The sequence below is a fragment of the Enhydra lutris genome, unplaced genomic scaffold, assembly GCF_002288905.1.
Source record: "Enhydra lutris kenyoni isolate GAN:26980312 unplaced genomic scaffold, ASM228890v2 scaffoldscaffold34, whole genome shotgun sequence".
In the NCBI taxonomy this organism is placed as follows: Eukaryota; Metazoa; Chordata; class Mammalia; order Carnivora; family Mustelidae; genus Enhydra; species Enhydra lutris.
This window is the reverse complement of record NW_019154118.1, coordinates 22,915,039-22,941,851: the sequence shown is the minus strand read 5'-3', so window position 1 is coordinate 22,941,851 and position 26,813 is coordinate 22,915,039. Positions and strand designations below refer to the sequence as shown.

Genomic DNA, 26,813 nt, shown 5'->3' with positions numbered 1-26,813 from the left:
ACCCCATGACTCAGTTGGTGGAGTGTCTACCTTGGGCTCAGGTCATGATCCCAGGATCCTGGGATCGAGCCCCTAGCTTGCTTCTCCCTCCCCTTGCTCCTGTGCTCTCCCTTGCTCTCTCCCCCTCTCAAATAAATGAATAAAATCTTTAAAAGAAAATGTGTGAGACAGACAATAAATGCTGTACAGCACAGGAAAGCAGGGAAGAGGACATAGGGAAGGGGGGTGGGCAGTTGCTATTTATGGTTTGCAAAGGCCTCACTAAAAAAAGTAACCTTTGAAAAGACATCTAAAGAAAGTGAGGGAGGGAGGCATGTAGCTGTCTGGAGGGACAGCCTGATTTCAGGCAGAGGGAAGAGCTGATGAAAAGGGGCAGGAAAGAAGTAGGTGAGAGGTAGGAAGTACGGTCAGGGAGGCAGAAGGGACAGGTCCTACCGGGTCTCGTAAGCCATCGTATCTTACTTTTGCACTGAATGAGCTGGGAAGCCATTCATGTACTCTGAGCAGAGGAACTGTAACTGAACCAACAGGAGTTTGCTTGTTGGTGAGTCACATATAGAAACTACACCAGATGGAGTTGTTGGACAAAGAAAAATATTTGCAGCAAGTAAGGGGATCCGGGGAAGAATTTCCAAAGCCGTGACTCCCTGTGACTCCTTTTATGTAGGGTTAGGAGGAGTATTTCCTAGAGCCCAGTCATTGTAGGGAGAAGTGTGTGTGTGAGGTCACACAAGGACCTTAAGGACACAGGCCTAGAAGTCGCATAAATTGTAGGTTATGTAAATGAGGCTCGTGTTCCTCCTTGGGTGGAGATTTCAGTATGGTCATGAGGTAAAAGGTACCTGTCCATCTCTCCGTGGTCCATCTGGGCAGGTGTGAGTCTGGTGTCGAGCCCAAACTGGTCTGGGTGATCTGGGCTGCTGGAGTGCTCCCTCCAGGGAGGAGTTACTGCTGAAGGGATAGTTGCGGTTTCCATCAGGGTTGCTTTGTGGGGAGGGACTTGGGGGGGGGGGGTCCTCAGTTTGAGGTAAGAGATACGTTACGCTGGGAAGAGTTTAAGGAACAATGTGGGACAAAAGTGGGTGGAGATGAGCAGTAAAGGTGAGGTCTTGGGGTCTAGCTGGGGACAGAATGACATAATCTGACTTCACAATACATCTTGGAAATCACTGTGCCTCAGCACACAAGGAGCTTCGTTTACTTTTTTTTCAGCTGCTTATTATTCCATTGCAGGGTAGTACCACAGTTCATTTAATTTCTGAATGAAGGATACTTTTTATATTTTGCTAATACACACAGTGATGCTAATAAGTAACACTGTGCACACATCATTTTATGTTATATAGCTACACACACCGGACAAACTCCCACGAGTGGGATTCGTGGGTTAAAGGGTAAACGATTTTTGTAATATTATGAATATTATCATATTGCCCTCCACGGAAGTCAGACCATTTTACACACCAACCAGGAGCATAGCAGGGTGCCTGCTGCCCCATGGATTCACCAACATCATGCTGTCAAGTGCTGGATTTTTATTTAACAGACCATTTATCTGTTATGGAAAATGGGAGGCAGAGTGATTTTAATTTGCTCAAAGATGAAGTTTTAAAATGAGTTGGGAAGTTGAAAAGCTGGTCAAAATTTAAAGCAAGGTTTGATGGAAAATGGATTCTTCACAGCAGACCCCAAATCTGAGGCTAGACAGCAGAGTAATATTCAGAAACTCCTGTTAAGTGATGACTGACATTGGAAGAGAACAAAAACAATTTTTAGTAACCCAAAGCTATAAGTCAATCATCTAAGGAAATTTGGCAATTGCTCTCCAGTTACTCAATCTTAATCCAAAGAAATCACTTGCTGCCCTGCTGGAGCCTAGCTTTAACCTATCCCACAATACTGTTAACTGATTTTTTTTTTTAACTGTTGTTTTTTATTCTAGTCTGGTCTGTGCAGGAACCAAGGGCAAGCCAGCCCCAAATATGCCATTCTGGCATGCCGATTATTTCAAGCTTCTTCATTAAAAGACTCAGGATGAAATCTTACTGTCTAAAAGAATTTAGATTGTGGACCTGCTCTAGGAAGAGAACCATCACCATAGATACCCACGTTGTCATATGAACAGGGTATGGTTGACAGGGAACAGCTTAGCAAGGTCTGTTTGATCAAAGTCCTCTCTTTGTCTCATTGTTACTGAATGGCCTTGGAAAAACATTTGTTCCCCAAACATTTACTCTTTCTCATCTTCTGGTGGACTGCTTTCTTTGCCTCTGAAATTCCAGACCCCTTACCCCCTTTTCCTTAGTTCAGGATGACATATATATATAATCTATCTCACTTGACTGTCTTTGGAATCTTATGTCTTTGTGGATTCCCTGTAAAACAAAATTCAATTTGACTTTTTCCTGTTGATCTATTGCATGTCAGTTTAACTCTTAGATCAGTCAGAAGAAACTTGATAGAGTAAAATCTTTCTTCCCCAACACCAGCATATTAACAATTCCAAATGAATATCTGCATATTAATTCCAAGGGTGAAATACACATTTAATGTTCTGAACAGACATCACAGAGAAAAAATGGTAGGAACAAGATAAAAAAGAACCGAAGAAACCCCTTTCCACGCTGAGTCACTCTCTTTCTTCACACATAATCATGTACACAGGCGTGCACACACACACACACACACCGGCACATGAATTTCTTTCAGATTCAAAGAAATGAAAATGTGTAGATTCCATTCTATTTTCTCTCTCAGATCTAAAGGTGAATATGTTCATTTTTGACCGAACACAATATAAAATACGTGGTACACTTTCTGTGTTTGTATATTCTAAAAACCACTATACTGAAGGCCATCTGGTATAATTTCTTTTGGTAACACCCTAAATCTTCATTTAATTTAAATGGAAACTTCAACAAACTTTATTCCTCAGTAAAATGGTAATGATGCTGATACCCACCTCACAGGGTTTTTGTGAAGATTACATAACTCAAAACATGTGAAGCACCTAGAAAAGTATTGGAGTAGAGTAAGCACTCAATAAATGTTAGCTATTACCATATTTATTCTCTTGTAATACATTCCAGTGACTGCAAAATCTTTGGTAGGCACAATGGTAGGCACAATACGTATTACTTCTTTATGTTGAAGAAAATCTTGAAACCTTAATTAATGAACAGTGATCAGAATCAGCCCAGAAATTAGGAGTGATGATGGAAAGGCTCCTCCAGTGGTTAATGTTAATGCTGAACTTGTTTGATATTTAAGCTCAAATGTGGGAGCAAAATAATGGCCCATCTATATGGCCACACCCTAATTCTTGGAAACCTGCGAATCTGTTATCTGATATGGCAAAAGGGATTTTTCAGACGTGATTAGAGTTAGGGACCTTGAGAATGGAGGTTATCTTGGATCATCCAGATGGGCCCCAACAAATCACATGAGTTGTTAAAAGTGAAAATTTCTCCTATTGAGGTAAGAGAGAGATATGATAAAGAAAGTTCAGGGAGGGGCACCTGGCTGTCTCAGTCAGAAGAGCATGCAACTCTTGATCTTGGGGTCCTGAGTTCAAGCTCCATGTTGGGGATAGAGATAACTTTAAATAAATAAATAAATGTTTTAAAAGGGAAAGAAAGATTCAAGGGATGTGATGATATCAGGACTCAACCAGCTGACCAGATATTGACTGGTTTCTTGAAGAAGTGAGCCCAAGAATGCAGTTGGGAATTTTTTTTTTTTTTTAAAAAGGTGCCTGGGTGGCTCAGTAGGCTAAGCACCTGCCTTCACTCAGCTCAGGTGATGATCCCAGGATCCTGGGATGGAATCCTGTGACAGGATCCCTGCTGAGCAGGGACTCTGCTTCTCCCTCTGCTCCTCCCCCTCCTCGTGCTCACTCTCTCCCTCTCACCCTCTCTCAAATGAAGGGAAACAAACAAACAAACAAACAAACAAAAAACTCCAGGTGGCTCCCTAGAAGCCAGAAAAGACAAGGAAACAGATTCTCTCCTACAGATTCTATAAAGGAATGTGGCCCTGGGAGTCCCATTTCAAATCTGACCTACAGAATAGTAAGATAATCATTTTGATATGGCTGCAAAAGATTACATCAAGGTAGCAATCTTTTGCAAAGACATAGAACTTTTGGCCATTTACTGAGTGTTCTGTACTAAAAAAATTTAAAGTGACACATTGTGAATGAACAGTTCCACAAACCATATATTCTCCTGGCTTGGACCCTATGCACAATACGCCAATCTGCTGTTCTACAAATATTTACGATGACTTAGTCCAGGCCCGAGGCTAAAGAAGACTTTTGAGCTATTGGCGAATCAAATGATCTTTGATTTGAGCTATTGGAAAATCAAGCCACTGGTATCACTCAAGGGCAATGCTCAGTCTGTCTCTGCTTCACACATAGGTGTCTAAGTGCACTGAGGGACTTTCATGCCTTGTGAAACTAGAACTTTGGAAACTATTTTGGCAAGAAATAGTTTGGCCCAAATTTCAGAAATTAAAAACACATCCTACACTGCATTTTTTAAAACTGTAGAGTTGAAAGAATTTCTGGCCATTTTCTCCAACTTAAAACTGAATGAAAATGAATTAACATTGTGCAGTGAGTCTTTTTCAATTATAATAGTGTGATTAAAGCACTGCCATTCTATGCTACTGACCACTACTACAGTACAGTCCTGAAAACAAAATATGCCAACACTGAAGTATCAGAAGTCTGTAAATATCTCAGGGTAGTTAACATACACGTAAATCCAATTAGAAACTTTCTATCTATTCATATAGATAAAAATATATTTATTTATATAATACCTTTATTATGTAAATATATTTATATTCATAAATATATGCTATGTTGTTAGATACTTGTAAGTTTAGAGTTGCTAGACATTCCAAATTGATTTAAATGCTTAGCATTTTTTTAGTGACCACGTTTATCCTTTATAATGCATTTTCCCTGGTCTATTTAATTGGGTTTAAATACAGTCCCTTTAATTGGACAGCAATAGGGCAAACTACCTTTTGATTGTATTTTTTTATCCTTTTATACCTTTTATAATCTTGATACATTTCTTCCAAATGTCATAGAATCAGAATATCCGCATCCTCAACGAAAGTCTACTTCTTCATTGGTGTATTTCATCCATTTACTTCTGATATATTAGGACTTATTTTCAAGATTTCATTTTATTCTTTTAAAAAAAAACAAGCTTTAAATGATTTTCTCCCTTCTTTCATTCTTTCTTTTGGAGCTTTAAGAATGTATTTGTCAGGATCGAGGCTATGCTGCGGTAACAAGAATTCTTCAAGTAAATATCTTACGCAGCATCAGTGTCACGTTCTCTCCCGTGCTCTCCCGTGAAGCGTTTCAGGAACGGGCTGGGCTCGCAGAGCAGGGGCTGCAGCACCAATGCTGGGAGGCAACTCTGCCATACGCGGTCACAGGGAACCCAGGCTGGCAGACCCACTCTGACCGTCTGTCATCTCTAAGATTTAGCTTCTGTGTTTGCATCTAACATGATCCCCCTGGTTGTTGCCATTTTGCAGCCAGTGGGAGAGGAAAATGGACAGAAGGGAAAACACAGAGCTTCCCCTTAAAAAGGCTACCTAGTTGCACACATCACTTCTACACGCAGAGCTTTAGCAAAAGCTGTTACAGGGACACATGCACCTGCACGAGCAGCTGGGAAGTGTGGCCTCTGGCTTGTGAGACACGTGTTCAGCTAAAACATAAGATATCCTGTTACGGAAAAGAAAGGGAGAGAAGATTGTGTCAGTAGCACTTTTGGTCTTATTACTGATTACATGTTGGTTCAATAACAAATTCTACCTTGCTCTTATTTTTCTCTTCTCATGAGACCATAGTTGCTGTTATTATTTTACAACCAATTATTACTTAAGATTTACCCACATGGTTGCTAATTTTCTGCTTATCATTTCTTCTTGCCTCTTAGTCCTTCCTTTTGGGTTCAAGTTCACTGTTCTCAAAGAACACTATATTAGCTATCTATCGCTGCCTAACAAATTGCTCCAAAGTGGAATGAATGGGAACTACATTTATTTTCTGTTTCTGGATCTGGGGCGGCTGGGCTGGGGCCCCTGCTTCAGAGCCTCAGAGGCCTGGTCGAGGTGTTGGGCGGGGACACAGTCACATCAAGCCTCCACTGAGGAAGGAGCTGCCTCCCAGCTCACGCAAATGGCTGTTGACAGGATTCCCGTCTTTACGACTGGATAACTGGATGAAGGTCTCAGTGTCTTGCTGGCTGTTGGCTAGAGGCTGTCGTTAGTTCTTTGCCATGTGAGGGTCCCCAACATGGCAGCTTCTTCACCAAAGCATGTAAACAAGGAAGGCAACAGAGGAAGAGAACCAGCAAGACACAATTCACAGGCTCTGGAAACATAAGGCACAAAGGACACCGCATCATTTCTGCTGTGTTCTATTTGTCAGAAGCGATCACCAGGTCCGCCCCATGCTCAGGGTGGGGGGGTCACACCCTGCAGGTGGGGTCGCAGAAGCTGCCTAGTAAACACCCTCGTAGCAGTTCTTTCAGGGAGTCTGACAGCAGGAGCTCTATTAATTTTTGTTGGTATAAAAAGGTCTTAAACATCTTTGCTTCAGTCTCATTCTCTTTCCTCTGGGAATCCAAACAGAAGTGTGTTAGACCATGTGATATCGTCCGACAGGCCAATGATGCCATGGTCTTACGGTTTTCTAGTCTTTTTTCTCTTTGAATGTCATTCTGGAAACTTTCTATTGCTGTGTTTTCAGGTTCACTGGTCTTTGCTTCTGCGGTGTTACTGACCTCTGACCTTTGTATATTTACACATTTATGACACTTCCACATGGCTCACCATCAGAGGAAAAACAGCATGGAAATCTGATAATATTTAAACCAAGTAATACAGAAAATATTACGTTTCAAACTCTTTGACACAACCAAACACACTACTTAGAGGAAACTTAAATACTTCGAGAAATTAAATACTTCTTATAAAAACCAAACTGAAAATGAATAAACTAAGTATCTAGATGAAGAAGTTAGAATACGAAAAAAACAGGTAAATCCCAAGAATGTAGAAAGAAACAAATCATAAAGATAAATGAATAAGGGCACCTGGAAGTCTCAGTAGGTTAAGTACGTGATTCTTGATCTCGGATTTGAGTTTCACACTGGGTGTAGAGACCACTTAAAAATAAAGGATAAGATTAGAAAACAAAGATATAGCACAGAAAAATCAGGCCAAAGCTGTTATCTGAGAAGACCAATAAACAAACTCTCGCTATGATTATTCAAAGAGAAAAGACTCAGAAAATAATATAAGAAATACGAAAGACTCAGAAAATAATATAAAAATTAAGAAATGTAGTTATAGATATAGCAGAAATTTTTTTAAAAGATAACACTAGGGAAAAGGTTTATGCCAACAGATTTTGAAAATTTAGGTGAAATATACTATTTATTAGAAAATTATAACTTTTTTAAAAGTGGGGAGGGCAGGGGCGCCTGGGTGGCTCAGTGGGTTAAGCCTCTGCCTTCTGCTCAGGTCGTGATCTCACGGTCCTGGGATCGAGCCCTGCATTGGGCTCTCTGCTCAGTGAGGAGCCTGCTTCCTCCCCTCTCTCTGCCTGCCTCTCTGCCTACTTGTGATCTCTGCCTGTCAAATAAATACATAAAACCTTAAAAATAAAAAATAAAGTGGGGAGGGCAGAGAAAGAATCTTAAGTGGGTTCCATGCCCAGTGCGGAGCCTGACGAGGGGCTCAATCTCACAACCCTGAGATCATGATTTTGAGCCGAAATCAAGAGTCAGATGCTTAACGAACTGAGCCACCCAGGTGCCCCAAAAGATTATAACTTTTTAAAACGAGCTTTTGAATACAGAGAGAACATGAATAAACTCTAAGTATAGCAGATGAATAAAGGGAAACATTGAAGTATTTATCCTGCGTTTCCCATACAGGTTCTACTTCAGATCTGTCTGTAGGAGTATGAAGGCCAATCTGTCTATAGGAGTAGCATGGGTGATCAATGGAGAAGGAACGACACGATCAGAACACCTGCATTTTGCAGCCCCAAGTGAATTATTCATCATGAGCGGCTAAAAGACCAAAAAAAAAAAAAAAGACAACCAAGTATTAACATTTGAAGGCCATATTAAAAAGTTAAAAAGTAGGGCACCTGGGTGGCTCAGTGGGTTAAGCCTCTGCTTTCGGCTCAGGTCGTGATCTCAGGGTTCTGGGATCGAGCCCCACATCGGGCTCTCTGCTTGGCGGGGAGCCTGCTTCCTCCTCTCTCTCTCTGCCTCCCTCTCTGCCTGCTTGTGATCTCTCTCTGTCAAATAAATAAATAAAATCTTTAAAAAAAAAAAGTTAAAAAGTATATAAAAAGTAATCTTAACAAAGAAACAGGACCGGAAACTGACCGAGTCACTTGATCCAAGCCTTATTTGCATATAACAGTTAAAGTTGAAGCTGTGACAGAGGGATTTCTAATGTGAAAGGCTCCCAAAGGCGCCTATGTCGGAGAATGGTTCCTGCAAGGATTGGAGTCCCGGAGGCCAGCTCTAAGTCAGCCGGGTTCAGGCAGCCAACAGAACCTGCAGGGAAGAGGGCACAATGCAGGACCGACAGGCAGTAGAAGGCAGAGGTTGAGGGGAGCTGTGTGTCCAGCTGGGCAGTTTGTTTTAGTCTGTTAATAAACGGGGATGAAATGTCATTCAGGGATTTTCATTAAGAAAGTAACACAATCATATCAGTGTTTTTTTAACGATTTTATTTATTTGTCAGAGCGAGAGTGCGAGTGCACAAGCAGGGGGAGTGGCAGAGGGAGAGGGAGAAGCAGGGTGTGACGCGGGGCTCCATCCCAGGACTCTGGGATCACAACATGAGTCAAAGGCAGATACTTAACCAACTGAGCCACCCAGGTGCCACAATCCTATCATCAGTATTTTAACGGCATCAGCCTCCTAGCAGTACGCAGGATGTTTTAGAGCAAGACAAGACTACAGACAGGAAGGTCAATTAATTTAAATACCAATTATATCTTTAAATTTAGGAAACACACCAGTATCATCAGCCTTAGCAATAAATACCTGGGGGTAGAGTAATTTCTTGGGGGTCGCATTTTGTACTCCTTTTAAAAAATTCAGAGAACTGCTGACCTTATCCCTAAATGATGTGGACCGTGTAGAATCTTAAGCACCTACTATTGAATACAGTCACATTTACATGTGACATGTAAATACATATTAATGACATATGATAACTGGGGCACCTGGGTGGCTCAGTCAGTTAACTGTCTGACTCCGGATTTCGGCTCAGGTCATGATCTCAGGGTTATGAGATCGAGCCCCTTATCGGGCTCTGCACTAGGTACGGAGCCTGCTTGAGATTCTCTGTCTTTCTCTGCCCCTCACTCTCGCTGTCCCTCTCTCTCTGTCTCAAAAAAAGAACATATACACACACACATATAATAAAATTATATATGTAAATATTTAATAAAATATACTAAAAATAAAAATATCATTTTTTGTGTTTATGCCCTGGACTTGGGAAGAGGAAGCAGGAAGACCTAGATTTAAACTTTGGATCCACAACTCACTAGCAGTATGATTCCAAGAAAGCCACCACTGGGCACCTCAGTTTCACCTGTAAAATAAGAGGGCAGGGATGATTTTATTCACTGCTGTGTCTCTAGTACTAGCTTGGTGATCAATGCACTGCTTATGTCAATAAATAGTTTTTGATCAAAGGCACTTATTGATTAAAGACACGTCTACTCTACAGGGTTGCTGTGATCAGGAAATGAGACACACACTGTGGAAGTTCCTAATACAGCTCTTAACGGGGACATTATGAAATGGCTGTTTTGTGCCCGGCAATGGGCCGGGTGCTGGGAATATGAAGGTGACTAAGACAGCATCCTGACTTTGGGGGGGCTTCTGTTTAGAGGGGCTCCATAAAGTATGTGCGATGGGGCACACGGTACCACGAAGTGCAGAACAGGTACTCAACAAACACCGACTCTGAATTTTTATGACACGTTTCAGTTTGCGAAGCCCCCTCATGAACGTTATTCTATTTGAAATAACAGGTACTGTCAGTTTTACAAGAACAGACAGAGGGCTTAGGCAACATTATCTGTTGGGATAAACAGGCACAACGTCATGGGAAAAACAGAATTTGAAAAGAGCTTCAAGATTCTGACAGGAGTGAAAGATGGCAGGGTGCAAGGTTCTTTTGTCTTGTTTTGTTTTTTAAATAGACTCCATGCCCAAGGTGGTGCTTGAATTCATGACCCTGAAATTAGGAGTCATCTGCTCTAAGGACTGAGCCAGCCAGGTGCCCGGGGGATGGGAGTTTTCTTTTAATTTATATTTATTTGAGAGAAAGAGGAAGAGAAAGAGAGAGCAAGCAAGCACCGGTGGAGGATGGGAGAAGGAGAAGTAGACTCCCCGCCGAGCAGGGAGCCCGACGCAAGGCTCAATCCCAGGACCCCAGGATCATGAGCAGAAGGCAGATGCCCAACCGACTGAGCCACCCAGGAGCCCCAGGAGTTTTATAAGATGGACAAATACATAAGCAAAAGCTCTTCCTCAGTAATTCTATATTGCTTTTTAAATCTGTGTTCAGAGACCACATGTTTATAAATCCCCTCTATAATCCTGCTGAATAGATATTTGCAATCTTTGGGATCAAGCCTTACCCATCTTTGAAAATCTGGAGAACATTTTTTCCATCTTTAATTTTCATGTAACTGCTTCATGAATTGTGGTGATTACTAACAGAAGTTACATGACAATATGCACTTATTCACAAGTATTTACTGCCCACTTGATATGCTCCAGGCCCTGTGGCTGGTAGCATGGGGGTTTCTAAGTGGAACAATGTATACACACTACCACACGAAGCACAAAGCTGCACGTGCCATAACCCAGCTGAACTGGATTTGTTGACAGAAGAAAGTCTGTACTCCCATCCCTCCCATTTTCTTCCTAGAGATGAATTCATCTCAATCTAAAGATTTGATCTTATATACAAAAAAAACTTAACTGTTCTTTTACAACCTTCTCTTTCCGACTAACTTGTCTGGGTTTGTGGTCCCTTTCCAGCCTGAAAATTTCTCTCTTCATGGGAAGATTTAGGCAATTTGGGAGCCAAATGACTGCCTTCTCTCTGCCATCAGATTCAAGGCCCAGCACACAATGTCTGGAGAAACTTTACTCAGGTCTAGACTTCCTTGTTCTGAATATTTCTTAAAGTATTTTAAAATTTTTAAATATTTAAATAATAACTATTTAATTCATTTAATTAATTTTTAAAGTATCTTTTATTGTGTTTAGCAAATCCGCAATATCCACTTGACTTTGACCTTTGGCATCTTTAAAACGGCTTTAGGGACGGGGGCCCAGGAAGTTATCACATTAAGATTTGTGACGCATTATGCCATTCCTTGTACGGTTTTTTTTTTTTTCTGTAACCCTCAGAATGGCCCTGGAGACTGGAACATCTTATCAGTGTTTAAGGGTTTTGGAAACGCTGATCCTTGACAATAATTCCCCAAGGTCTCAGAGCTCAGGAGTGGCAGACCTTGGATTTGAACATCGCTATTTCTGACCTCAAAGCCCACGTTCTTTCCACCACAACGTATCAATCATGACAACGGGTATTTTTAAGTTCATCTTTCTTGCATTTTGTAGAAGCCCTTAAAAAAAAACACAGTTCATCAAAAGGTTTCCAAACTCATGGATTTCATGGGCTGAACGAGCATTTATTGACCCTGAATTATTACCGGCTTTCTCCATTATCCCTTTATAATCATAACTGTTCCTCTGTGTATCACGTCTGTTGGCATTGTGAAATTTCCTACTGTCCTTGTTTGACAATGCCCAGAATTCCCTTTTTTCCCTAATCTGAACTCCAGGATGATAATCGCCCACACTGGGTTTTGTTCTGTTTTGAACGGTGAGAAGGCGAGAGAAGGGCGAAACAGAAGTGGTGGTTTCCTTACCTGCAGGTCTTTCTACAGTATCTTCCCCTGCGACGTCGCCGGCCTCTCACAGCTCCGGCTTCCGGCGCGCCCACCGCGGTCGGAGCCGCAAGGTGCAGGCCAACCTGGTCGGGAGGGGCGCCGCCTCCGCGCTCAGCCCCGCCCCCGAGAGGCCACACCCGCCCGGGAGGCGTGGGAACCGGCAGGGGGAGGCGCCGCACTCGGGGTGCCGCCGGGTTTATAGGTCACCCGGAAGGCGCGCGCAGCCCGCGGTCGCCGCACCGAGCAGGCCCTCGCCGGGACCCCAGCCGCGGCGCTCCTCCCCGCGGACCCCCGGGCGTCCGGCGCCGGCGCGGCGGCCTGTTCGCAGTCGCCGAGCCGAACGCTGCCGTCGCTTCCGGTCGTTACGTGACCACCGGCTATGGCCGCCGCGGGGGGCGCCCGGCTCCTGCGCGTCGCCTCCGCAGCCCTGGGCAGCGCGGCCCGTCGCTGGCTGCTCGTCGCCGGACCCCGCGCGGCCCCGGGCCGGGGCGGCGGCGCGGGGGAGCTGCCCCGGACGCTGAGCGTGTCGGCGCCGGCGCGGAGCAGGTGAGGCGCGGCGTGCGCATGCGGGTGGGGGGTCCCGGGCGCCGCGGCGAGGCGGCGTGGGCTGCCTCGTTCCGCTTCTTCTGCTCAGGCGCCTGCGTCCCGGGGGTGTCCGCGATCCCTCGCCGTTCGGCCGGCCCGGCCCGTAGCGCTTCTGCGGGCCTGTCTCCCTTGTGTCCCGCCGACGCCTGCGGGAATCGGGGCCGCGGGACCCAGGCTTTCCCGTTCCCCGCGCCTCCCGGGGTCCTCCAGAAAGCCGTGCGCTTTGCCGCCGCCCGCTCCCGGGGTTTGGCTGGGCGCTGACCTTTGATTTGACCGGAGCCTGCAGTGACCTTCATAAGATGCTCCCCACGGATGTCCTGGCCAGCAGTTTTCGTCTTGGGCCTTTCCCCCGCCCTGTTGGGACATTCTGTTTCCAGTTCTCTGGCAGAGGAATGTCTGTTTGGAATACACCCACTCTGTTCCCGGTACTTCCCTGACCGCTCTTCGAGCTGGTTACGGGGCTAAAAGGCTCTGCCTTGGGTTGGCAAGGCAGGGTTTTAAACTGGGCTTAATGCCTAACTTCCTTCATCACTGTAGGCCTCAGTTTCCCCATTTATAAATGGAGCATAGCACTAGTGTAGGCGTCGTACAGTTATTTGAAGACTAAGTCAGGTAGTACAGGTAGTATTGTGCTTCGCAAATTGGGGAGGGCTCAGGGGATGCCACCCGTGAACTGTAGCTACTGAGGCCCACAGTGTTGTGTTTTGTATTAAATGTTGAAGTGAAAAAATTTCTCCCAAATGTGGTGAAGTTTTATATTCTTGGGCACATTTGTTTTTCAAAGACACAGCCCTCTGCGATGTCACAGAGTTAAAATGTACTCATCATTTCAGAGTGCAGCAGTGTGGTGGGGCCGTCTGTGATGCAGGTCCTTGCTGTCCCCCAGCAGGATGCAAGAACTGGAGGCAGAGTGTTGTCCACTGCCTTATCTGGTTTCTTCTTGATAAGCTCCCCAAGAACAGAGAGACTAGAACTTAATCATCTTGCCCCCTTTAATCCTGTTACATAGAGTGTGCTCAATAAATCTTTGTTTCATGGACTGTGGGGGAGATAATGGAGAAGGCAAGCCAGATTACTTTGTCCCTATTTCCTTGACCTGTCTACATGCGAGTGTCTTGCTTTCTGCTGTGGATGCATTCTTGAAAAATCGTGTATAAATTGGGACATATATCGAACATATTTACAAAACCAGTATTTAAAGGGAACACGAGTGCTTTTGTAAATGGGAATTATCTCCACTAAACTTACTAAGTTTGAACTTGCTTAGACAAATTGTCTTAAAAGGAAGCACATCTGTTCTATTCCCTCATAATCCTCCTTTCCCCACCTTGGCCCTGTTTCAGTGGATGGCCTTGTGCCTCGTATCGCAGACTTTGGAGCTACAGCTAGATTTTCCAAGTCTTACTATCTGAGGCTTGTGTTTTCTAGTTTGGATATGACTAACCACATGTGGCTATTTAAGATAACTTATGTTAAATTCAGTGAAAAGATTCAGCATTCCAGTTGCACTGGCCGCATGTCAAGTACTCAGCAGCCGCGTGGGGCCAGCAGCTACTGTATTGGACGCCGCAGGTACAGAACATCTCTGCTGGTGCAGATACATTCCACTGGACAGAGCAGCCTAGAGGCTGTAGTTCCTTCTCGGAAAGTTGTGCATGTAGCTAAGTTATCAATAACTGAGAGTTGAAAAAGTCCTTTTGCTCCAAAATACCCAGACACAATACTTCATATTTTGTTGTGATTTCGGTTCCAAAGGGCCATCACAAAACTTGTTGTACTTCACTGTCAAGAAAATCCTGGGAGGTAGGTGGAGTTGGGGATACAAATTCATGTTAAGTAGCTGGCAAACTAGGTGTTTAGCAAACACCATAAGAATTGATAATTCTTTAGCCCAGGGAGTCATTTGGAAGAGTTAGGATGGCTACGGAAGTAGGGAGCCCTAAAAGGGGCCCTTTCCCTGGACCAAATGCCCCAGGCACCCCCCGTATGTAAAAAGGTGGGCAGCAGCCATCACTTCCCTCCCTAGGAGAAGTCTGTCACAAACTTACCATGGCCACCCCTCACAGCTTCCTTAAAACATCTGTGGCCGAGCAGAATAAATGGCAGTAGGAAAAGGTAACAAACGAAGAAAAGAGCTGCGTGTGGTGCTGACTGACTAATTGACGATGGTAGAAGGTTTAGAAGGACCGTATTTCTCAGTGCGTGAATTCTTACCCTGAGGAACAGCTCAGGGCTTTTGGCGAGTTCTTAGAATTGGGGGGAAAATATAAAACCCACCAATACCAATGACTAATAGCAGATGGAGAAAGGTATTGGGGTAACGTACATGTGTATGATGCTTTAAGGAACAGAGTTTCCACAGACTTTCCTTGAATGGTCTCAGCTGCTTGCTGAGGTCACTGTTGCCTGCATCTGCCTGTCCCCCAGCAAGGAAGTGGGCGGCTTCCCGCGGTCATCTCACGCGCGTGTGTCAGAGCCGCAGCTGCAGCCTACATCTGATTCTTGGGTTCCAGGCTCTGTCCACCGCAGATTACCCTTCCTCTCCTGTTTCTGCTTCCTCTCCGGGCCTTCAGCAGACCTTTCATTGCTCTCACTCTGCGGTTTTTTTCTGTGGACTCTACGCCTTTAGTACATAGGCCTTCAGGCTTTTCAGCAACAAAAGGACTGAGGCCTTAAAGTTGTGAATCTGTGTTTGTTGAGCGCTCCTCTGTGTTAGGTATTTTGCCTCCATTGTTAAAACTGGAATCTACATGTTACCCTGATTTTATAGAAGAGGAGTCTGATGTCACATTTCCGTGCTGTAAGCTTAGCAGTAGAATGCTCCAGAAGAACAGCAGTGGTAAAACCTCTGGCTTAAAGTGGTGCACGTTCGGGATGGGATTGTTGCTGTTGTCCTTCCTGCAGCCTTTAGCTCCCGGGCATTTGTCCTTGTCAGATCCCTAGACTGCGGTGCTGGACTCAGACCCGTATTTCCATCTGGCTTCTGGACATTCTTCTCTGGTTCTTTTCTTTTAGCTCAATTAAAATAGGTGTAGACTTGGACTCATTTCCATCTTCCCCAAGGCTGCTCCATCTCTGTGAACTCTGGGTTAACTAGAGCCCTCCTTGCCTGAGCTGCAGATCTTAACATTGTTTCTTCCGTCTTTCTCAGTCTTCCTTGTACAGATGGTCAACAGAACATACTCTTTCCGTGTCCTGAGTATCTCTGAGGTCAGTTCTCCTACATTCTTTCTTTGTCTGTGTTCTTGGAATAACCGGGGAAGCGGAGTCCGCCCCGCCTCCAGAGTATCCTCGTTCGCAGCCACTCTGCCTTGGAGAGGCGGCGGTTACCTAGTTCAAAATCAGGACTAATGTTCAGGAGTACTTACTTCAAAAGGACTTTCTGGCTGTGAAGAGAATTGGAGAGCACTGGCCCTTTTGGAGGGACATTTTCTCTCTCTCTCTCTCTCTCTCTCTCGGGGACACACACACATACACAGGTGATAATTTTTAATTCATACAATTCTCTTTTTTCAGCATTGAATCATCGGGGAGGGCATTATCTGAAAGGGGATTTCAGTTGTCTCATGTGTTAAATAAGATAATTGGACTTGATAATCTGGGATCCTGTAATTCTAGGTTTTTTCTTACACGAAAGTTTTCTTTGATGGATTATTACCATCTATTGGCGGTAGTGAAAATTGCAACTAATTCTTTTCAGCTGAAGTACGTCTTTTCATTTGTGAGGCAAAAATTTAAAAATGACTGATGGTGGATGACAAGCTTCTAGTTGCTAACAGAATTTCTTCTCCCGGATTGTGTAGTGATGTTTGTGAGAAGCGAAAGCGCTTTAAGTCAGTCAGCTAACTCTGGTGGGTACTATAATATCCTGTAATGAAATACGTAAGGAGGCATTTTATTTATCCTCCCATGGATTCAAACAAACACAGATCTACTCTAGTCCCTTTGATTTTTGAGTACATGATGAGGAGCAAAGTGAGATGTTTAAACGCTCAGAAAACAGTCGGACTGCTGCCTCACAGCCACAGGGCCACCAGACACCTGCGTGACGAGTGTCGTACTGACCCCAGAACGATGGGCCTTTCTCCAGTGCTCCACGACCATGCTCTCGTCTTTTAGGGATGTTACATAGAGACGTTGCTTTTAAGAGAGCTGTGGGAGAGCAACATAGATGTAATGACTGATGAGGATTGCTAAATGTTGTCACGTGACTGTGACCTATGACCGTGACCCTTGGGGTGACACAACATGTGGCCTTGATAGAAATGTGGTTGCTCTTTCCTTTAAGATGGTGGGTAGAGCTTCCTCTCTGGTAGGTGGAGAGATAGACACCCCTCAGCTTTGTGATGTCTTTTTCTCAAACTGTGGAAAGGAAAGAAAATACTATAGAAAACCTATTTGTGTGTGTGGGTGCACCTCCATAGACGCACACCCTATTTTCTTTGGCCTTACAGGCTCTGAAAACAGTGTTTTTAAAAAAAAGATTGAATTTATTTATTTGACAGAGAGAGTACAAGCAAGGGGAGCAGCAGGCAGAGGGAGAGGGAGAAATAGGCTCCTTGAGGAGCAGGGAGCCCAATGCGGGGCTTGATCCCAGGACCCGGGGTCATGACCTGAGCCGCAGGCAACTGCTTAACTGACTGAGCCACACAGGTGCCCCTGAAAACAATATTTTAAAGATTTTATTTATTTATTTGACAGGCAGAGATCACAAGTAGGCAGAGTGGCAGGCAGAGAGAGAGGGGGAAGTAGGCTCCCTGCTGAGCAGAGAGCCCAATGCGGGGCTCGATCTCAGGACCCTGGGATTATGACCTGAGCCGAAGGCAGAGGCTTAACCCACTGAGCCACTCAGCCGCCCCTGAAAACAATATTTTAAAGTATCCCTTGAAATGACTAAAAATAATAAAGGACTGCTTCCTTTCCAGCTCAGAAGATAAAATAACAGTTTACTTCGTAAACCGTGATGGTGAGACATTAACAGCCAAAGGAAAAGTTGGTGACTCTCTCCTGGATGTTGTGATCGAAAATAATCTAGATATTGATGGTTTTGGTGAGTATGGGACATTCCTTAAAATTTATAAGTGAAACCATTAAATGGGTTTCAACTTTTGGGCGCTTTTTTGCAGAATTTTAACCTTTAGCATGCTAAGTAAAATACTAAAGTTCAGGACATTATAGTGTTAAATTCTCATTTATAAAGAATATGAGTGATACTGCATTTCTCTTCTTTGTACGTTGAATTAACCATGTGCCCCGAAGTCTGTTGCCTCATTCCCTTACTGATGATGACTTGAGTGCCACTAAGCTGGGGGTAGCAACTGAAGTTGAAAGACACCAGCTTAGAGATCATGAGTGTCTTTATCACAGAGGAGTAGTTTTGACTTAGTCTTTTGGTTTTAGCTTTATATTTGGAAATACCTTCAACTTAGAGAAAAGAATTTTCCTATATAATCTTCATTAAGCTTCCCCTACTGTTAACAGTTTACATTACTGTGGTATAGTAATCAAAACCCAGAAATTAATGTTGACTCAGTTACTCAAAAACTTGAGATTTAATAGAATTTTCCTGGTTTTTCCAACTGTCTTTTGTTTTGGGATTCAATCTAGGAGCCCATGTTGCATTTAGGTATTATATGTCCATAGTCCCTTCAGTCTGTGACATTTCCTTGGTCCTTTCTTGTTTTTCACAACCTTGATACTTTTGAAAAGCACTGGTACATTATTTTATAAAATGTGTCCCTCAGTTTGGGTTTGACTGTTGCTTTCTTGTATTGATAGAGCTTATGCATTATTTTAAGTGAGTTGAGTTACTTACTCCTTTTTTAAATTTTATTTTTATTGTGCTATAATTGCCATTTAACTTTATATTCATTTTAGGTGTGTCATATACTGTTTTAATATTTGTATGTATTACAGAATAGTCACTGCAACACGTCCAGCTAACCTGCATCACCACATGGTCTTGAATGTCCGTTCCCCTGCCTGGAAGGGCAGTTTATCTACCTCTTGTTAGAGAAGGAAGTGTTTTAGTTAGAAAGTTCTTATGTCTTGCTCTGACTGTATTCTTTACTGACTCACACAAAGCAGATGTTCCAGAAACTGCCTTCCTGTGGCTCAGAGACATGCAGTCTTTCACTTGGCAGTTTTGCTCAAGCTCGTTCTCTCAATCTCTCTCTCTCTGGAGTGGTGGTTCTCAAAGGGGGTTCCTTTTACCATTAGCATCATGTCACTTGGGAAATGCAGATCCTCAGGCCCCATGCCAGACCTTCTGAATCAGAAAGGCTGCAGTAGAGCCCAGCAATGTGTTTTCACAGTCCTCCGTGTGATTTTGATGTATGTTAAAGTTTGTGAACCACTGGTCTACAGGAAAGGCCCAAGGAGTATATCTGACTATGATTCGTTCAAGACATTGTTCACTCTGCACTTTGAAGAGCCCTTCCAGATCAGAATTATGTCTCCTCCATTTTCCCTTCATGTAATAAATATGCCTATGTTAATGCTCATCATGGTTTTCCTCTTTAGGGAGGATTCTCCTCTCCCGTATGAGATTATGAGCTCTTGCTCAGGTGCCTCACAGAGTAGATTTTGTCCAGAGTTGACAGTGCATCACATTTGCTGAATTCTTACATCTAACATCAGTTCAGGTTAATCATAACAACGGCCATTTGAGTGCAAACAACATTCCAGCATACGTTATCTGTTCTTGTAACAAGTCTAAGAAGTAGACTTGTTTTTTAAAAACTTCTATGTTATAGATGAAGAAAATGAGGTTCAAGGAAATTAATTTTTCTGGGGTCATACATGGAACAGTTAGGAGGTCTAGGACTCAAGTCTCTAACCCCAAAACCTCTGCCTTTCCCTTTCCTTTTGCCTTTCTGTCATTTTCCCTAAGAGATGTCCTTCCTGTGTGAACACCTGTCCCAGAAAGAATTGATACAGTTCTAATTTTAAGGAGTTTTTTATTTGAATGCTGTGGTTCTTGGCTGGGACTGAGTTTCAGAACCTCTACAGAACTTTAAAAAATGCAGACATCTGCCTTCCATCCTAAGTAGTACAGGGAGAGACAAAATTGTGCAGGTAGACTTGTAAAAAGTTGCACAGGGTTCAGATCTACACTGTGGTTAAAAATGACTAACTTAACAGAAAGGGAAATTGGAGAATCGATTCCATTTACTACAGCACCAAGAACCATAAGATACCTGGGAATAAACCTAACCAAAGAGGTAAAGGATCTGTACTTGAGGAACTACAGAACACTCATGAAAGAAATTGAAGAAGACACAAAAAGATGGAAGACCATTCCATGCTCTTGGATCGGAAGAATAAACATTGTTAAAATGTCTATACTGCCTAGAGCAATCTATACTTTTAACGACATTCCTATCAAAATTCCACCGGTATTTTTCAAAGAGCTGGAGCAAATAATCCTAAAATTTGTATGGAATCAGAAGAGACCCCGAGTTGCTAAGGAAATGTTGAAAAACAAAAATAAAACTGGCGGCATCATGTTACCTGATTTCAAGCTTTACTACAAAGCTGTGATCACCAAGACAGCATGGTACTGGCATAAAAACAGACACATAGACCAGTGGAACAGAGTAGAGAGCCCAGATATGGACCCTCAACTCTATGGTCAAATAATCTTCGACAAAGCAGGAAAAAATATACAGTGGAAAAAAGACTCTTCAATAAATGGTGCTGGGAAAATTGGAAACTCGACCATTCTCTTAACACCGTACACAAAGATAAACTCAAAATGGATAAAAGACCTCAACGTGAGACAGGAATCCATCAGAATCCTAGAGGAGAACATAGGCAGTAACCTCTTCGATATCAGCCACAGCAACTTCTTTCAAGATATGGCTCCAAAGGCAAAGGAAACAAAAGCGAAGATGAACTTTTGGGACTTCATCAAGATCGAAAGCTTCTGCACAGCAAAGGAAACAGTCAACAAAACAAAGAGGCAACCCACGGAATGGGAGAAGATATTTGCAAATGACAGTACAGACAAAAGGTTGATATCCAGGATCTATAAAGAACTCCTGAAACTCAACACACACAAAACAGACAATCAGGGGTGCCTGGGTGGCTCAGTGGGTTAAAGCCTCTGTCTTCGGCTCAGGTCATGGTCTCGGGGTCCTGGGATCGAGCCCCGCGTCCGGCTCTCTGCGCAGCGGGGGGCCTGCTTCCTCCTCTCTCTCTGCCTGACTCTATGCCTACTTGTGATCTCTGTCTGTCAAATGGACAAATAAAATCTTTAAAAACAACAACAACAACAACAACAACAGACAATCATATTAAAAAATGGGCAGAAGATATGAACAGACACTTCTCCAATGAAGACATACAAATGGCTATCAGACACATGAAAAAATGTTCATCATCACTAGCCATCAGGGAGATTCAAATCAAAACCACATTGAGATACCACCTGACACCAGTTAGAATGGCCAAAATTAGCAAGACAAGAAACAACGTGTGTTGGAGAGGATGTGGAGAAAGGGGAACCCTCTTACACTGTTGGGGGGAATGCAAGTTGGTGCAGCCACTTTGGAGAACAGTGTGGAGATTCCTCAAGAAATTAAAAATAGAGCTTCCCTATGACCCTGCCATTGCACTACTGGGTATTTACCCCAAAGATACAGATGGAGTGAAAAGAAGGGCCATCTGTACCCCAGTGTTCATAGCAGCAATGGCCACAGTCGCCAAACTGTGAAAAGAACCAAGATGCCCTTCAACGGACGAATGGATAAGGAAGATGTGGTCCATATACACTATGGAGTATTATGCCTCCATCAGAAAGGATGAATACCCAACTTTTGTAGCAACATGGATGGGACTGGAAGAGATTATGCTGAGTGAAATAAGTCAAGCAGAGTCAAGTATCATATGGTTTCACTTATTTGTGGAGCATAACAAATAGCATGGAGGACAAGGGGAGTTAGAGAGGAGAAGGGAGTTGAGGGAAATTGGAAGGGGAGGTGAACCATGAAAGACTATGGACTCTGAAAAACAATCTGAGGGTTTTGAAGGGGCGGAGGGTGGGAGGTTGGGGGAACCAGGTGGTGGGTATTAGGGAGGGCACGGATTGCATGGAGCACTGGGTGTGGTGCAAAAACAATGAATACTGTTATGCTGAAAAGAAAAAAAAAAGAATGACTAATTTAGGGAAAGAACTCATTGATAATTTATGAAAAATATATATTCTATAAAATTTATAATTTGTGTTCCTCATGAGTTCATTCAGCTACATCTTTAAAAAAAATTTTTTTTTTTTTTTTTAAGTAGTCTTCACATAGGCTCCACACTCAGCATGCGGAGGCCAATACAGGGCTTGAACTTGCGACCGTGAGATCATGACCTGAGCTAATATCAGGAGTCAGATGCTTAAATGACTGAGCAACCCAGGCACCCCCACATTCAGCTATGCTTTTAACTCAACTTAGTTTCTCTGAATTTTTCTCTCACAAATGAAAAGTGGTACAGCACATAGTGATTGAGAATAGACTGTGGAATCAGATTATGGTTCATAAACCAGCACTAAGACGCCTCTTACTGGCCGTGAGACCTGGAGCAAGCCACTCAAAAATCCGTATGCCCCAATTTCCTCTTCTGTGAGATAGGATTATAAAGGTTCCGGCCTCACAGGGTTGTTGAGGATTAAACGGGCTATCGGAAGTGAAGTGCTGAGCCCAGCGCTGACCTTGGTAAGAACAGTAGCATTTGTGCATTTTAACTTGGCCTTCCCTCATCCCCTCTCCGCTCCTGCAGTAGCTTTAAGACTCTGCAGCTTTGGAACTCGGTGTGAAGCCCAGCAGCCTCGCAGCCGCCGGAGGGGCGGATGGGGTTTCAGTTCCTCGGGAAGTCCCATCTCCAGAACACGGTCATGAGTCCTACAGCTTCCCGGGAAAGCTCCATCCCAGGGAGTCGTTCTTTGGCCTGCCTCCGAGACTGCTCTGTGCAGGGAGCTCTGTCCCTGCGCCTTCAGTCTGGAACAGGCACCTGCAGCTGTTTCACACCCCAGCTGGGCAAGCACGAGCCCGGCCAAACATTTAAAAGGAAGATGTGGGGAACGAGATGTCCGTAGTGGGCTTTGAAATGCCCTGGGGATCTCGAAGGGCCATGCACACGTGCAGGACCCTGCTCATGCCCAAGAAGGACGTGACAGCATCCTAGCCTCTCACCCTGGCTCCCCGTCAGGTCCCGCACGGTGAGGGCTGAGACAGACATGTAGGCTGCTCGAACGTTGAGGGGAGCACACCACACACACACACACACACACACACACACACACACACACCAAGCTTGTCAGCAAAGGGTAGAAGACTCATTGGGTCCAAGCACTGAAGGACACCCTGCTCGGGCATCTGGCTGACCACTAAGCTAATTGAGCAGAGACCTCAGTGGCCACACACAACCAGGAAGACAGACTTGAGAAAATTAGACAGGAAAGTCACCAGGAGCAACATCAAACCTGGGGCACAGGGTGGAGACCTTCATTTCCACAGTTGCTACATCGTGTTATCTCCAGTGTCCACTTTCAGTTAAAAAAATTCAAGCACCAAAAGAAATGGGAGAGTGTGGCCCACACTTGAAGCTCCCCCGAGGGAGGCCGAGGCGATAGACTTACCGGACAAAGACGTTACACCAGCTGTTACAGAAGTTCAGAATGCTGAGGGAAACGACATGGAGGTTCTCTGGCATCTTCACATAAGAATGTGTGGAGGCCATTGCTGCTCTGAGTGGGGACACGTAAATGAAATGATGGACATTGTTCATGCCCTTCAGAAAGCTGAGCTTTTGAGAGCTCTGAGAAAGCTAATGTGGAGCCTGCGATCTGTAAATTGATTTTTATACATTTCTCCACAGATTTGATCGTATGCACTAGGCCTATATACTGGGCTATTACTAAAGAGATATTTGTAACAGCAAAAGATTTGAAACAACCAAATGCCCATCAATAGAGGGCTGGTGTGTAAGTTATACAATGGGATATTATATGGGATATTATATATTCTTTCTAAGAAAAGAAGTCTCTGGAAGGAGTCTTAAAACCAAATATCAGTGCTTATCTGTTGGTAGGAAGAAGATTTTCATTCTACAACTTTTTTTTTTTAGGATTTTCTTTATTTACTTGAGAAAGAGAGGGAGTGAGTGAGAGAGAGAGAGAGAGCGAGCGTGTGCTCACAAGCCAGGGGGAGGGGCAGAGGGAGAAGCAGGCTCCCCACTGAGCAGGGAGCCCAACGTGGGGCTCCATCCCAGGACCCTGAGATCATGACCTGAGCTGAAGGCAGGTGCTTAACTGACTGAGCCACCTAGACGCCCCTCATTCTACAACTTTCTATGCTTTCTGAGTTTTGAACAGTGTGAATGGGTTACCTGTCTTAAAAATGTCTGTAAGAAAAAACTGAGAGGAGACAACCTAAATATCTAACAACAGGAACTGTGTAAGTCTGTGATGGCATTTCTAAAGTACAATATGTGTCTGTTAGAAGTAACATTTACAGTATATAATCACATAGGTAGATGCTTATCAGTGGAAAACACAATGTTTTTAGTTGCTTTCGATTTTTCAGAATGCACTGAGAAAGATAACTAGAAGATGTTCAGACAGACAGTGTGCTGTCTCTTCTTGATCTGATGGTGAGGTTCTCATCTTTATTCCACTTCTCTCTATTTTAACTGCTCCAAGTAAATGCAGTGATTTACTTTACTACCTGTGACTTGAGTAAGTCACTGGTGTTCCTTGTGCCTCACTTTCATTAAAAATCAAATGAGGGCAATAATAGTATTCCCCTCATAGGACTTTCATAATGCTTAAGTCAATATTATGTCTTCAGAACATTATGACATTAGGAAAGTGTTAAAAAATATTTACACTAGTCTATTTTATTATATAAAAATCTGTGTATGTGATGAGGATAGCACTTCAGGGCCATCTTCTGTCAGAAGAAAGGGAGAAGAACAGGTGTTGGCAGGGAGGAGGAGAAAGTGGGGGTCTGATGTGGGGCTGCTGAGAACGCAGGACGGTGCAGCCACTGTGGATGGCAGTTTGGCCGGTCCTCAGGGAGACAGAGTTACTGTGTGATCCAGCAGTGCCATTCTAGGGCTTCCCTAGAAGAATTGCAAGCAGAGACTCAGATCCTTGTACACCAGTGTTCACAGTGGTCGAAAGATGGAAACAACTCACACGTCCACCAGCAGATGAGTGGATAAACAAAATGTGGTATATATGTGGACTGGACTGTTTTTTAGGCATAAAAAGTGCTGAAGTTCTGATATCCGCTGCAACAGGATGAGCCGTGAGAACATTGTCCTAAGCGTGTAAGCCAGACACAAAAGGACAAGTGCTCTGGGACTCCCTGTACATGAGCTACCCAGAGGGGGCAAATTCAGAGAGGCAGGAGAGAACAGAAGTTGCCGGAGACTAATGGGAGGAGAGAATCTGGGCTGGTGGCGATGGTCGTACAACATAATGAAGTACTTAGTGCCACTGACCCGTATATTTAAACATGGCTAAGGATGGTAGATTTTATGTTATGTATATTTTACTACAATTAAAAAATTCGGGTAAGAAAGAAAGTCTGTATAAACACAGAAAATAACATTTTTTTTTTTCTGATTAAAGAATCAATGCATTTTCACTGTAGAAAATGTTGGACAATTTAATAAGCATTTAAAATAAAAAATTCATTCATTATTCTAATCTCTGCAACCGCTAATGACATTTCTATGCTTTTTAAAACCTGTACCGTGGTTACATTTTATGCAGACACGAATTAGATAAAATAAGAGCAATATGAAACTTTTGAAGTTTCGTACTCAACAGTGTTTGAAATTGTGTGACTGTCTCCACATTTTTAAGATTCACTTAATTTGGGGCACTGGGGTGGCTCAGTGGGTTAAAGCCTCTGCCTTCGGCTCAGGTCATGATCTCTAGAGTCCTGGGATCGAGCCCCGCTTCGGGCTCTCTGCTCGGCAGGGAGCCTGCTTCCTCCTCTCTCTCTGCCTGCCTCTCTGCCTACTTGTGATCTCTGTCAAATAAATAAATAAAATCTTAAAAAAAAAAAAGATTCACTTAATTGTAAAGCTGACAGTCGTGGTGAATTATAACCTGTCTCTGTGCTAATGCCACGAGGGGCTGCCGCGTGAGCAGGTAAACAGAAGTGTTTCCTATTCTTTGACAGTGGCGCTGAGATTGGGACTATTAGGCTGTTGAAAAAAATGGAAATCAGAATATCCCGCAGCATTGCTCACTAACTCAGCAGGTGACGGTGTGGTGCTGGAATCCACCCCCAGACCGGAAACTGGGATGGAAGCTGAACGTGACCTAATGCCTAAGATGGTCAACAATCGCCCTGACCTTCTGTGCCGTTAGTCGAGGAGTAGAGACTGTATAAGCCAAAGTGCTTGGAAAATAGGATTTTAAAAAGCAAGAATATTTTTAAGCTCAGAAAAATCTCTTGGAAATCAGGAGGTGTGAGTGCGGCAGGTGTACCGCTGGGTGTGCCATGCGGCATCTGCAGCCGGTGTTGCTGGTCGGCCGAGTGACCGGCCCTGCTGCCCTGCCGCTCCTGGCCATCGTTTCTCTGAGAAAGTTAGTCTCGGCTGGAGTTTTGAGTTCTGTGCCTCCCTTGCATAAAAAAAGATTGGTTCTAAACGTGTTGGGTTTCCCCCCATTGCATATTCTATGAGAGAATATCTGACATTAAGTATTCTTTTGTAAACATCATTCGAAAGTTGGGGGGGGCCTGGGTGGTGCCGTCTGTTGGGTGTCCGACTCGTGGTTTTGGCTCAGGTCATGATCTCGGGGTCGTGGGATTGAGCCCCGCGTCGGGCTCTGTACTTGGTGTAGAGTCTGCTTGGGATTCTCTCCCTCCCTCTCCCTGCCCCTCCTGCATCTCTGCACACTCTCTCTCAAAAAAATAAGTAAATCTTAAAAAAATAAATACAATGCATATTTTTCTATTATATGGATATGCCGTGACTTATCCATCTCGTTCTTTGGACATTTAGGTGGCTTCCAATTTTCAGCTATTCAAAATAAACTTAAGGTGAACATCCTCAGAAATACTTTTTGTGTATATGTTTTATAATCTCCTCACAATAAATTCTAGGGATAGAATTGCCTAGTAGAGTTTGTTTTATAAATGGTTCAAATTATTTGCCTGTGTTCTGATGA

The 26,813-nt window shown here is 43.7% G+C and overlaps 1 protein-coding gene and 1 long non-coding RNA gene across 2 annotated transcripts in view; one reads left to right on the top strand and one right to left on the bottom strand.

Moving 5' to 3' along the window:
• The window catches only part of LOC111153797, a 63,342-nt gene extending 51,194 nt beyond the window's left edge, over positions 1-12,148 (bottom strand). Inside the window, exon 1 of the long non-coding RNA XR_002641042.1 lies at positions 12,026-12,148. This is a non-coding gene — a long non-coding RNA (uncharacterized LOC111153797). The remainder of the gene's footprint in view (positions 1-12,025) is intronic.
• A 108-nt stretch (positions 12,149-12,256) lies between these two features.
• The window catches only part of LOC111153796 (ferredoxin 1), a 31,876-nt gene continuing 17,319 nt past the window's right edge, over positions 12,257-26,813 (top strand). Inside the window, exons 1-2 of the mRNA XM_022513036.1 lie at positions 12,257-12,592; positions 17,557-17,681. Of these exons, the coding sequence (XP_022368744.1) occupies positions 12,426-12,592; positions 17,557-17,681 (292 nt within the window). The 5' untranslated portion in view covers positions 12,257-12,425. The remainder of the gene's footprint in view (positions 12,593-17,556; positions 17,682-26,813) is intronic.